This window comes from Megalops cyprinoides, chromosome 14 (assembly GCF_013368585.1).
Source record: "Megalops cyprinoides isolate fMegCyp1 chromosome 14, fMegCyp1.pri, whole genome shotgun sequence".
In the NCBI taxonomy this organism is placed as follows: domain Eukaryota; kingdom Metazoa; phylum Chordata; class Actinopteri; order Elopiformes; family Megalopidae; genus Megalops; species Megalops cyprinoides.
In genome coordinates, this window is record NC_050596.1 from 33,836,647 (window position 1) to 33,849,233 (window position 12,587).

The window sequence follows — 12,587 nt, forward strand, 5'->3', positions numbered from 1 at the left end:
CATTACTCATAACTAGTTCTATGTTGATGACTTGGTGCTGATGTTTTTTTAGAGGTTTGTAGAGCTTTGGTTATCCCTGTAAGGATACTCCCCATCCCACCCCCCCGCCACACACACACACTCGCCACACACACACCCCCACACACCCTCCAGGTGTAGCAAAATATGGACACCATTGTTCCGTAACATGTAGTTCAAAATGTCCATTGTAATGAATCATAAGTGTGCTGGTTAATTTTTCTTTTCTTACAACATAATTAGAGATTGAGAAAATCCAGGACTAATCCTTAACCCTGAGGCTGAGAATCAGGGTGGCAGCGGGCAGAAATAAAGGAGCTGCAATAATAAGGGAGTTAATACCTCTGACGATCCCGAGGCTGCTGTCTCCCTCCCTCCTAATGCATCTGCATGATTTTCCCTGGGAAGAGGGAGAGAGAGCCGTGTGTCCATGGCTACGCATTAAGCCTGAATGCAGAACGTGAGAAAGTTTGGGGGGAAAAAAGGTCTCTGCCAAAGATGTTTCCCAGTCTTCTTCAACTGATAGGAAATCATATTTGTCATATTTCTGTGGGTGCCAGCCACTGCTTCAATCATCCCGTTTGCACACTAAGCTCAGTTTTGTGCAGCAATGACAACAGCTTCATTAAAATTCTTTATAAAAGTTGGGAAAATTTGAATATCAAACTGTGTGTGCAAAGGAACAGAGCCAGCAGGTGAAGGAGAGAGGTGCCAGGTGGTCTCCGGGATCCGCACCTACGCTTGGGAGGTAATAAAGCTGAATAGTTAGTTGCATTAAATCAAAGCTGTTCATTGGTCAGAAACAGGCTGAAACTGTAAGTGCTGTAACTGTTACGAAAACAAGCCAATCACAAACGGCTCAAAAAAAAAAGAATTAAATCAGAGGACTATCCTGTTCATCACTTTTCAAACAAAAAATGATAGTCAAATAATGAAGCGCAAAAAGGAAGATTTGGGCACAATGATTTATTTTTCCCTCAAAGGATGATCACATTTTGCCAGCAACCCTGTCTCTGTCTCGGTGTAAAGCGAGTGCTATATGCTGTGTGCTGCAGAAGTCAGGGATGGATTGGCAGGTGTCTGCCTCACGGCTGCAGTGTTTCAGAGGCCCTGCTGACACCTTCCTGTCTCTCTTCTTCAGGACGAAGAGGAAACAGGAAGCCCCCCTGCTGGACTATGGTTCTAAAAGATGACTTTGGCGTTGTTGCCAGGACACTGCGTGTTGGGAATGTGCTACTGCTCTCTGTGTTTCTGCTCCTGCTGCAAGCCGAGGCCGACCTTGAGATCCACAAGGAGAAGCATTACACATGGAAAACAGGTAAGCGGGCTGAATTACTGTTATCAGTCAGGCAGTGAGAGAATCACAGGCTGCTCTCCGTCCCGCTTCAGCCTGGTGGCAGGCAGTTTCAGGTTATCTCACAATCATGCTCATTACTTCAGTAGATTACCTTACAGTCATTATTCTGTTCACTGATCCTCGTTACTGTAGTGGTGTACCTTACATTCATTATTATGTTTTTTTTTGGCTATTCCACCTTCCCCCCTGATTTTTCACCCAGTGTTTTGTTTTCGGCACCTATGCCTCTTTAGCCACATTCCAGTGTGAGTATTTTTCACTCCAAGAGTCCCACAGTGACTGACACTGAGGTGGGCGCTGATTGAAGGATAGACCATCTGACCTCATTTAGCAGCTGGCAGGGAGCCAATGAGGTGCAGGGTGTCTGAGAACGGGGTGATGAGAGGACCCCAGCTGATCCACCCGTTCCTACCCCCGGGGGAACAATGCCGGTCTGTCCTGCCTCTGGGGTCCTGGTCACTGTCAGGAGATGATACAGTCTGTTCTGAACCCGGGCTGTAAGGCTCAGCCCGCGCTAAAGATGAGTGCATTCCAGAAGCATTTACCTCATATTTATGGTGTAACGTGCACGCATAATGGAAATCATTTAGTATTGAATGCGGTTATTTGGATGTGTCTAGTTGATGTGTTTAGGATGCTTGAAATGTTCAGTTACACAAAGTACACACTTTTACCAGCTGATTCATTCATCCTTGTCCATGTCCAATCACATGCTTTCCCTGGACTTAGTTTCTCTCAGACACAGCCAAGGTGCTCCTTACCTGGTCGCTAATTGGAGCAGGTAGTAACCTGACCTTTTCAGTTGCGGTTTCAGTCTTATTCTCAGCGAGAGGTGTCACATTCCCGTTCTTGAATATCACTCACTTATTTTCTCTTTTCATTTTTATTTTCAAATGAGTCTGTTTCATTATCCATTGAATCTGGTGAATCTGGTATCCATCTGTGACTTGTTAATGTCAAATGGAAAATCACATTATTTGCTTTTCCCCAATAACCATTTTTCCACTGTGCAACTGCAGATATAGGACACAGCATGTAGACATTAAAGTTGCTTCATGTAACTGGATTGACTTCATAGGAGTGAGAGTTATAGGTTCCCCCTGTAGCTCCACACAGCATCATTTCCCACAATTTAAAATCTTTACAACATGAAGAAAAAAAAAAGGTCAGCCGCAGTGGGTAGCCCAGCAGGAGACGAGGCTGTTAACATAATCATGTATGTTTTCTGGAAGATTATCCATCTGCGGAGTTGAGCTGACAGTACTGCAGCTCTGACTGTAATGACATATAATGATGTATAGAGTCATCTTTTCCCAATTTTCAGAGCTGCAGTCAGTAATGACTTACTGCCGTGTCTTTGGGTGGATTTACGAGCAGGGAGTGCGCACATGGATGTAAGAAAGTGTGCAATTCATGGAGTGCATATTCCATGCACGTTACATACACTGCCATTACATACATGGAGTGCATGTTCCATGCACGTTACATACACTGCCATTACATACATGGAGTGCATATGTCCTCCTTCCATACATACATGGTAATTCCATACATGTTGTACTTCTATCATTGCATATGTATTCCACACATTTTACAAATTGTAGAGACAGAGGAAGCATCAGATTCTGCACATCCATCTGTTAGTTGTGTCAGAGGGATATGTTTCTCAGAGGAGTGTATGTGTGAATGCTACACTTGTTCAGTCTGCTCAGAGTGGAGTACAGTATAATCCCATCAATAGCAATCACAATGTCACCACACTTAACCGCTCAAAAACAGGTGAACAGCTTTGGTGTGAATTGCTTTGTCATTTGACTTTCAGCAATGATAGGGACAAAACTGTTAAAGCTGTTTTTTCCATCTAGAACCAGGGCCCCCTGGAAAAAGGCAGTTGGAATTGTACTTCAAAACAACAATTTCCTCAGTCGTTGTATTTGAACAATTTAAATGTGACTTTCACTCCATTGGAAGACCGCAAAGTATGGGTAGAAAATATACAAATAATATAATAAAATAAAGCAACAAAGCATGAAAAGAGAGAAACTGTAGTTGTCGGGAGTTCCTATCCAGTGATACTCATCTGTTCACCCCTGCCACAGAGCCAGTTTGCACAGCGGAGCTGAATAAAACTTTGGAGACTAAAGCCATGCTCCCTGTGTGATTAGTGCTTTCATTTTCCTGCTCTGCGGTTGGGTAATGATTGTAGCTCTGTATGCTGCCAGAGTGATAAAGAGATTGATTAATTTCACTTGAAAGGGCATATGTTCAAAGGGGATCTAAGTGGAACAACAGGAGTGAGGCTTTGACATCCTTACAGTGCAAAAGATGACTTATGTGAGCTGATGCTGAACAGTGAGGAGGGAAAAGCACTTCACCAAACAAAATATCAAAGAAGAGAGGTGAAGGGGTCCATCTTCCCAGGCGCAGACACGCGCACACACACACACACGCGCACACACACACACACACATACACACACACACGGACACACACACACGCAGACATGCGCACACACACACATGCACGCACACACACACGCAAACACACACACACGCAAACACACACACACACACACATGCAGACACACGCACACACACACACGCACACATGCAAATACAAAAAGATCACTCCAGCTTCAGGGGTTTCAGGGTTTCAGAGTTTCAGGGTTTCAAGGTTTCAGGGTTTCAGGGTTTTAGGGTTTCAGGGTTTCAGGGTTTCAGGGTTTTAGGGTTTTAGGGTTTCAGGGTTTCAGGGTTTTAGGGTTTTAGGGTTTCAGGGATTCAGGGATTCAGGGTTTTAGGGTTTTAGGGTTTCAGGGTTTTAGGGTTTCAGGGTTTCAGGGTTTCAGGGTTTCAGGGTTTTAGGGTTTCAGGGTTTCAGGGTTTCAGGGTTTTAGGGTTTTAGGGTTTCAGGGTTTCAGGGTTTCAGGGATTCAGGGTTTTAGGGTTTCAGGGTTTCAGGATTTCAGGGTTTCAGGGTTTCAGGGTTTCAGGGTTAGGGTGGCAGGGTTTCAGGGTTTCAGGGTTTTAGGGTTTTAGGGTTTCAGGGTTTCAGGGTTAGGGTGGCAGGTCGTCTGTGCCTTGTGCACATGAGACAGTAAAGATGGGGTGAGAACTGGGGACACACAGCTTGGATATTGGTTATGAGCTGACATTAAACAACTTGCATTTAGTATTGAATGTGGTTATTTGCCATTACATACATGGATTTTGTAAATTAGCTAGCTAGCTAGTTAGGCAATGTCTTAGCTAATCTTCAGCATTGTTAATTAGTAAGTCCCATTACACAGTGTACATATGTGACCTTGCTAGCTAGCTAAAATTGCACAAATTGCATGCACTCCCATGTAATAGATCTAGCATCTGGATTGTGTGTTTATCAGATTATGCACTTTGCAAAGCATTGTTATTAATCTGTAACCACAGGCGTTTGGATGCGTATAGTACAGTTGTGGCTGTCAGCTCACTGATCATGTTTAAGGATGAATAGGGGTACAAGAACGAAAAAAGAAGAAGGAAAAAAATAATGCAGCAGAACAAAAGTAATCAGGAGTAAAAGCTCAGACTCTCAGCCATCCTGACTGGAAAGCTTCAGCAGGCATTCCATACTGCTGTTACTGTGAGAAGAGCTGCATCCACAGCACGGGATCCTGCTCTCAGATAATATAATAATAATAATAATAATAATAAAATCTCCCAGTAATACCTTTGAACGTTACATTTTACATCCGCCAAATGTTTGCTCTTGTCATTCACAACGGCTTACAGTCACACTAAAACCAAGACACCCTGGGCACTCCTGTAAAGCTTCAGGCGAAGGTCTCAGTAAGTCAGAGTCTGTTACAGCTTTTTTCCTGTCCTTGTGAAACGTGAGCTGTAAATGTTGATGGCTCCATAAAGGCTGTTGCAGCAGAAACACACCACGTTTTTCACAGCTGTAAGAGGAGGGTTCGGGTCAGGCTGTACACTGCGTCATCTGCATGAGGTTTAGAGGAAGAGAAAATACCTTTTTCCCACAGTAACTCTGTGTGTCTAATCTTCAGTAATGGCTTTGACTGGCTGTGTGTCAGCTGAGCTCTGGCAGTGACACTAGAATAAGCAGCAGCGCAGGAGTCTGTGGCTGTGCCCTGGCTCGAGAGGCGATGGTCTCATCTGGGCTTTGCCCTTCCTCAGTGTCTGCCTGTGCGGAGATCCTGAGGCTGAAAGCAGAGCAGCGCTCCCTCAGTCTGTGTGACAGTGCAGACACGCGGAGAGACTGCAGCTCACACCCACACAGCGCAGCCTCTCACAGCGCCTCACATATGGCTGAACCCGGCTGCACCCAGCTCGCATGTGCGGCTGCACACAGGAAGCGGCCACAAGCACATATGGCCTGGCTGCCCTTCAAACACAGATACATGCGATGATCAAAACTGTGACAGAAGGCATGCCACTGGACGGGCATCTGCGCTGGTATCTGTAAATTATAGATGTTTCAGAGAAAGGCCATAGATGCCCTTCAGATCTTTCTTCCTTCTCTCTCCTCATCTGTGGTAGATGATGTGTGTGATGCTAGTTTGGTTTTCAGGATGAACACAAACCACTGAAGGATAAAACGTTCAGATTTCATGGGGATTTCATCATGAAGTGGAATGGCTCTTCATGGCTGATCCATTATCAGGGTGTGAGCACAGCAGTGCAGATCAATGTAAATATAAATGCCGCCGATTCCATACAGACACAGGCTCTCCATCCAGGCGACATCATTCAGAGGTGTTGTGAAGAAGTGTAAAATGTCATGTGGCAGTCAACAGCTTTAGTGTAATAAAAGTACGTGTCTCACTGTGCTTTTGAAATGGTTATGAGTCAGCTTTCGTGTTAAGAAGGCTTTTATGCCCAGAGCAATTTTCACTTTTGTGTGTTGTGTAACATGTCCCATCTCTGTCCGAAGACCTTTCATTAATTACATTTTCAGTTTCATGTCATTCATTTCCAGCCTGGCCTCTCACATGACAGCCCAGCCCTTTGCTGTTATAATTATTCTGTTGCTTTTACCATGTTGTGGCTGTCAATCAAACACGGATGACAGCTGTGATCCCGCAGGGGGGGCCGTGATTGGTTAAACCCTGTGTAACCTGCTGTGGGTGTGAATTGCTACTGTGTGTAAAATGCGTGAAGGCGAGAGTGCCAGACACGGGTGCCGACGCCTGTTCCCTGGACAGCGGCTGTAAACCCAGAGCGTTCGTCTCTCGCCCTGTCCTTGGGGTCTGGTCCCGGTCACAGTCTGGCTGCCCTGTCTGTTTGCTACCAGGAGCAGCCGACTGCCCACCGAATTACACTCGGCTCAATCCTGGCCTGCTGTCTGCTGGGGAAAAAGAGAAGAATCCAATTAATTGTGTTGGTGAAGGAGCCGGAGTTGGAGAGGCTCCCATGCTACCCCACATCACTGCCTCACTCTCTCTCCCTCTAATTATCCCAGCTTTTACCTCTTATTCACACACACACAGTCTGCAGTAAAGTTTCCAGGTAAAGAAAACATAACGTTTTAATATTCTGATTAATGATTTACATCAAGTCTAGCAATATACATTCATTCATGAAACAGTAATAAACACAACATAAACTTGACATAACAGCCACACAGAGCATTGTTTATTATAATTATTTTTATTTAGAATGCCCAGTGCTTTTCCCCTTTCTCCCAGTCTGGAATGCCCGGTGATGTCATTACAGTGCTGCTTATTGCAACAGCCTGCACAGTCTGGGAGAACTGAGGCCTCTGAGCTGCCTGGGAGCACTTGCGTAAAGCATTATACAGCATTATAGAGCATTATACAACATTATAGAGCATTATAGAGCATTATAGAGCATTATAAAGCATTATACACCATTATACAGCATTATAGAGCATTATAAAGCATTATACAGCATTATAGAGCATTATAGAGCATTATAAAGCATTATACAGCATTATAGAGCATTATACAGCATTATAAAGCATTATACAGCATTATAAAGCATTATACAGCATTATACAGCCTGACATAGCTTTATCCAGCTCGTGCTGTGGCATAGCACTTTACGGTGTGTCTTAGCAGAAGTATGCAGAGCTATGTCAAACATTGTAAAGCTTTAATTGTGCTCTGTGTGGCTGTTACATTATGTACTACTTACAAATGTTTCATGAATGATCTGTGTGGATAGACTCAAAGTTGTTACTGAATGCCCTGTATCCTTGAATTCACCCAGCCGACACAACACATTGTTTTTGATGTCAAAGCATACAAAAACACTGACTGTTGATAAGTTGCACCCATAATTGCCTCGATCGGTATCTTTAGAAGGCAAGGAAACATTTATAACAGTTTCATCAAGTACCATACTTAATTTACGGGTGAAGTAATTGAGACAGTTGATCACAGCTGACAGCGACAAGAATTATGATGAAAATTACAGTCAATTTCTCACAATCTTGTAGTAAGATTTGACTCATACAAGACATCAATCTACGCTTCAATCAGGGAAATGACACTACAGAAGAGTATGATTGTAAAATGTCCATCAGACACCCCCACCCCCCCACCCCTCAGATTCGGATGAGTGGAAAGCCCCTGTTGAGATGGGCATTAAGGGTATGTAAACCAACTAAAACTCTTTTTCAATAGTCAGCCTTTTGGTCCATCTGTGCCTTGTCTTACTGGATATTCCTCATGTCATTATGATGTTATCATTTTCTGTGCCTAGTATCATAGTTATTTTCATGTACCAATTTGTTTGCTTAGTAAAGGAGAGGTGTCATTAGCCTTTCTAATTGCATGCCTGTTCTGCAAATCTTCCTTTCCAGTTCCAAACAAAAATAGCCACAGGGACATTCTAGATGATGAAAATTGGAGACTCACAATTAATGATGTCATTAATTTGAATTATTTTTAGCAAAGTTGACAACACAGATAGTCTTTGCTTGTTGTACATTTCTGTGGTGGTTACATTAGCCATATGTAGAGTGTTGAGTGGTGAAAAGCCATTCGCTTCCTACCTACCCAGCAGCAGCTATTAATGAATGACTAACACTGGTGAGTTTTCTGTGAAATGTCTTTCAGAGAAGAGTGAAAAGGAAGGCCCTGCCAGCACAGGTCTCAGATCAGTTGATTCTGACAGGAACTTTGGGTTTTTGTGTTTGTATGTGTTATCTGGATAACCCTTGCCCTCTTCCAATCTCACAACCTTGCACTCAACATACAAGAGTTTTATATAAAGGTTGTGAATGTGTAACTGTACAGTATACTTAAGTAGAGTTTAATTTTACCATCCATCTTAATCGAAAATGTGGTGGAATAATCTGCTGTTTGTTTCATATTAAATTTCTTACTCTGGTAAAATATCAGTAATAAATCACTTCAGAGGTGTGGCTCAATATGCCTGGCATTAATGATTTAGCATGAACTTGAAAGAGTGTGATACTGTGTTAAGATCAGTTACCATCGCGTTTGCCTAGAGAAACTGATCCTTACCCATTGGGGCCTCACATGAAGTCTCCTTGCCCATATTGGCTCCAGAGTATCGATCCTTTCTTTTGCGGCATCCTAATATCTGAAAACTTCCCATCCCTGTATTACTGCCAAAATGCAGCCCAAAAGAGGAATATATTACATATATACTACCACCCGTGGGGTTTATTTACCCTCGACCATGCTGCGTCTGTCATTGATTCAGTTTTTGTTGAGCTGGCTTTCTGAGGCCTTACAGTGATTTCATTATTACAGTCAGACATGGACCCAGATCAGATTAACGACACATCGATACCGTGGGCGGCAGAGAGCTCCAGAGGAGACTCAAATCTCACAGCACTTCCAGGGCAGCTTCAGAAACAGGGCTTCTTTTGCTCTGAGGGCTGGGGAAAGAGATACAGGTGTTCAGAACAGTTCAGAATGAAATTACCTTTTAGGTTTAAGGTTGAAATGTATTCACTCTAGCTGCTCAGGCTAGCAGTATTATCTGTCAGCTCAGTTTGACAGCTGTGAATTCCTTGCGTCAAATCTTGATGGTGTTTCTGAATTCCTCAGATTCTTTTATTCATAGTATGCTTGTAGCACCTTGAGGCTTTAACCGCTCTTGGAATTCATGTATGCCTGGTCAAACTCCTGAGCGTTGGTGGAGGAGAGGGAAGATATCTTGAAAAACAGAGAGCATTTTAAATTGGATTTAATTTCCTTGCTTGTCTAGATCTTCATATGAAGCTCTGCATGCAAAGGAATTCTGTTCAGTTGTGGCAGGTTGTACCTCAGAAATGCAGTCACTTTTCATCATCATTAAAATGTTTCATCTTCCTCCAAAATGCCTCTTTCTCATGCTGGGATGCTTACATTAAGATTATCAGCCCTGTGTTTTTACAGCCCCTTTTCCAAACGTCAGAGAAACATACTGCTTTACCCTTGGGTTGTGAATCAGCTAGCTTAAATTGGAGAAGTTTGGTACTGTACATCAAAAGAGTTTTTTCTATTTTCTTTTTTAAAGCGACAAATTTATTGATGCAGCCTGTGGCTAAAATAGTTCTGCCGTAAAACTGTTAACCTGCGGCATCAAGGGGCTGTAAATTCATGGTAAAACAGCAGAAGCCACAACTCGCAGAAGTGATGACTTCGGTTTCTGAAGTGCTCCTGGACTGGGCTCTGATTTCCACATCAGAAACAGGAGCTCTGAAATCAGTCTCTGTGCCGAAGAGTGAACTGGCATGCTTCTCTTTTTTCCACAGATGTGCTTGGATTTGCACCGTTTCTTAAGGTGCACTGTAATGCCGGCATCAGTGCATGCATGTTCCCATGCAAGCAAGCCATGGCTTACCAGACTCAGTCCCATGGGCAGATGAGCGTAGCTGATGTGAGACAGTAATGAGCTCATCTCTGAAGCCATGGTCTGAGGACAGAACAGCTATAGGCTGATCATCTCCTATCCCTGAGGTCTGATGTCTTTCGGGGGTTAAGATTCACCTTTCAATTACCACCTGCTTTACCTGTGGAACATCAGGTGAGCTCACTTCCTATCCATATAAGGACTTCGCTTAAATAAATATGAGCTAAGGCATAAGCAGAACCCCCCGCCACCGCTGCTCGGGGCTGGAACATCCCAGCCACCGCTGCCCGGGGCAGGAACATCCCAGCCACCACTGCCCGGGGCTGGAACATCCCAGCCATCGCTGCCCGGGGCAGGAACATCCCAGCCACCGCTGCCCGGGGCTGGAACATCCCAGCCACCGATCCACATCACAGCAAAACCAGGCATTTCTGCTGAAAATCTGCTTGTGCTTTGACTCCAGGCACACGGTGACATTTGCTCAGGCAGCCTAACTGTCAGGCCCCGGCTCTGTGCTTCCCTGGCTGGGTGTGCCGTGGAGTGGCTGCTCGCCGTTGGTTATTAAATTACCATTGCAGAGTCCTGGTTTTAAGAGCATTACAGACAGTGCACAAGCTGGACCTGTACTGGCAGAGAACTGTGTCTAAATGCAGGGTCTGCATCTCATTTTTTGTCTGAGTTTTTTGATTTTGCCACACGCAATTATTGTGTGCTTGTCGGAGCTGCAGAGACACATTCTCTCAGGAGCCTCTGGAGGTTTATCTGATAAAGTCTCCCCGCAGACGATGCACAAATTAAATGTGAGAAGTTTTAGGCAGGAGAGCTGGAGCTGAGGTACTGATTCCTGAGAATGGGAAATCAATAAGAGCTTCATTACTGAGGGCGCTTCACCCGTGCTTTGTTCCAGCTTTGCAGGGTAACCCGGGTGGAGTGGTACTCAGCTGAGGGCCCAGCAGCTACTCCACCATTCTGACTATCGATAGCTCCCAGCCATCGATCGCAGTTTTCTCTCCAACCTGCAATGCCACAGACTGTGGCCTAATATTAGTTTACGTCTGTTTCAGGGTGTTTCAATGTGTTGTGTGCATTTGATTGTGTGTAAATGTGTTCTGCAGTGTGTGTGTCTCCTGTTCATTTCAGGGTGTTGTAGTGTGTTCTGTTTATTGCAGTGTGTGTAAGTGTGTTGTGCGGTGTGTGTAAGTGTGTTGTGCGGTGTGTGTATGTGTTGCGCGGTGTGTGTAAGTGTGTTGCGCGGTGTGTGGTTGTGCGGTGTGTGTAAGTGTGTTGCGTGGTCTGTGTAAGTGTGTTGTGTGTAAGCGTGTTGCGCAGTGTGTGTAAGTGTGTTGTGTGGTGTGTGTAAGTGGGTTGCGCGGTGTGTGTAAGTGTGTTGCGTGGTGTGTGTAAGTGTGTTGCGCGGTGTGTGAATGAGGGAATCAGAGGGGGGCTGGTTGTCTCTGCCACTGCTGTCTGGTCTTGAGGAAGAAGAGATTCAGCTTTATTTGTTTTCCCCATCCTTGGTATAAGCACTCCAATCAGCCCCCCCCATGTGTCTCCATGGTACCCTCGCTAGGACCCTGCCTAATTGCTACTGTGTTGATGGAGAGTGGGAAATTCAATGTTGTGCATTGATTTGAAGCTAAAAATATATAACTGCAATTAACAACTTACCCAGAGAACATTACCCCAGAGAATTGTACTTAAACACACAGGCTTTAGATAAGAATATTTCTTTGGCAATTAAATATAACTGTAAATAAGGAAAAGAGATAAATATACACAGAGTATATTTACTTTTGGTTCAGGTCTTGCTTTTAGACTGCAGTAGTCAACAGGATCATGGCCACCGATATCAGGGGTGGGAATAGTGAGCATTTGGAGGCTGGAGTGGCTGCTCTGCTGAACGGATTCTAGGGAGAGCACCTGCTGGCAGACAGTCAGCCAGCACCCTGCTGTCAGGTGCTTTTAGTGTGAGTAAAGCCGTGTCTTTCTAGAAGTTATTCAATAATTTATGTTTAGACATTCTTACTTTCATTTAACTTGGAAAAGTAGTAAGGATTGGAAATGAACTACAGTCAGACACAGAATATCACATTTTGTAAGTATGAAGCAGAGGACAAACTAGGGGCCAGTCTGAGGAGCTGAGGAGCTCACTACAGGCCAGTCTGAGGAGCTGAGGAGCTCACTACAGGCCAGTCTGAGGAGCTCACCACAGACCAGTCTGAGGAGCTGAGGAGCTCACTACAGGCCAGTCTGAGGAGCTCACTACAGGCCAGTCTGAGGAGCTCACTACAGGCCAGTCTGAGGAGCTCACTACAGGCCAGTCTGAGGAGCTGAGGAGCTCACTACAGGCCAGTCTGAGGAGCTCACCACAGACCAGTCTGAGG

The 12,587-nt window shown here is 44.5% G+C and overlaps 1 protein-coding gene across 1 annotated transcript in view; it reads left to right on the plus strand.

Annotated features, from left to right (window-relative positions):
• LOC118788758 (thrombospondin type-1 domain-containing protein 7B-like) overlaps positions 1–12,587 on the plus strand; it is a 221,818-nt gene that overhangs the window by 94,974 nt on the left and 114,257 nt on the right. Inside the window, exon 5 of the mRNA XM_036544791.1 lies at positions 1,160–1,336. Within this exon, the coding sequence (XP_036400684.1) occupies positions 1,160–1,336 (177 nt within the window). The remainder of the gene's footprint in view (positions 1–1,159; positions 1,337–12,587) is intronic.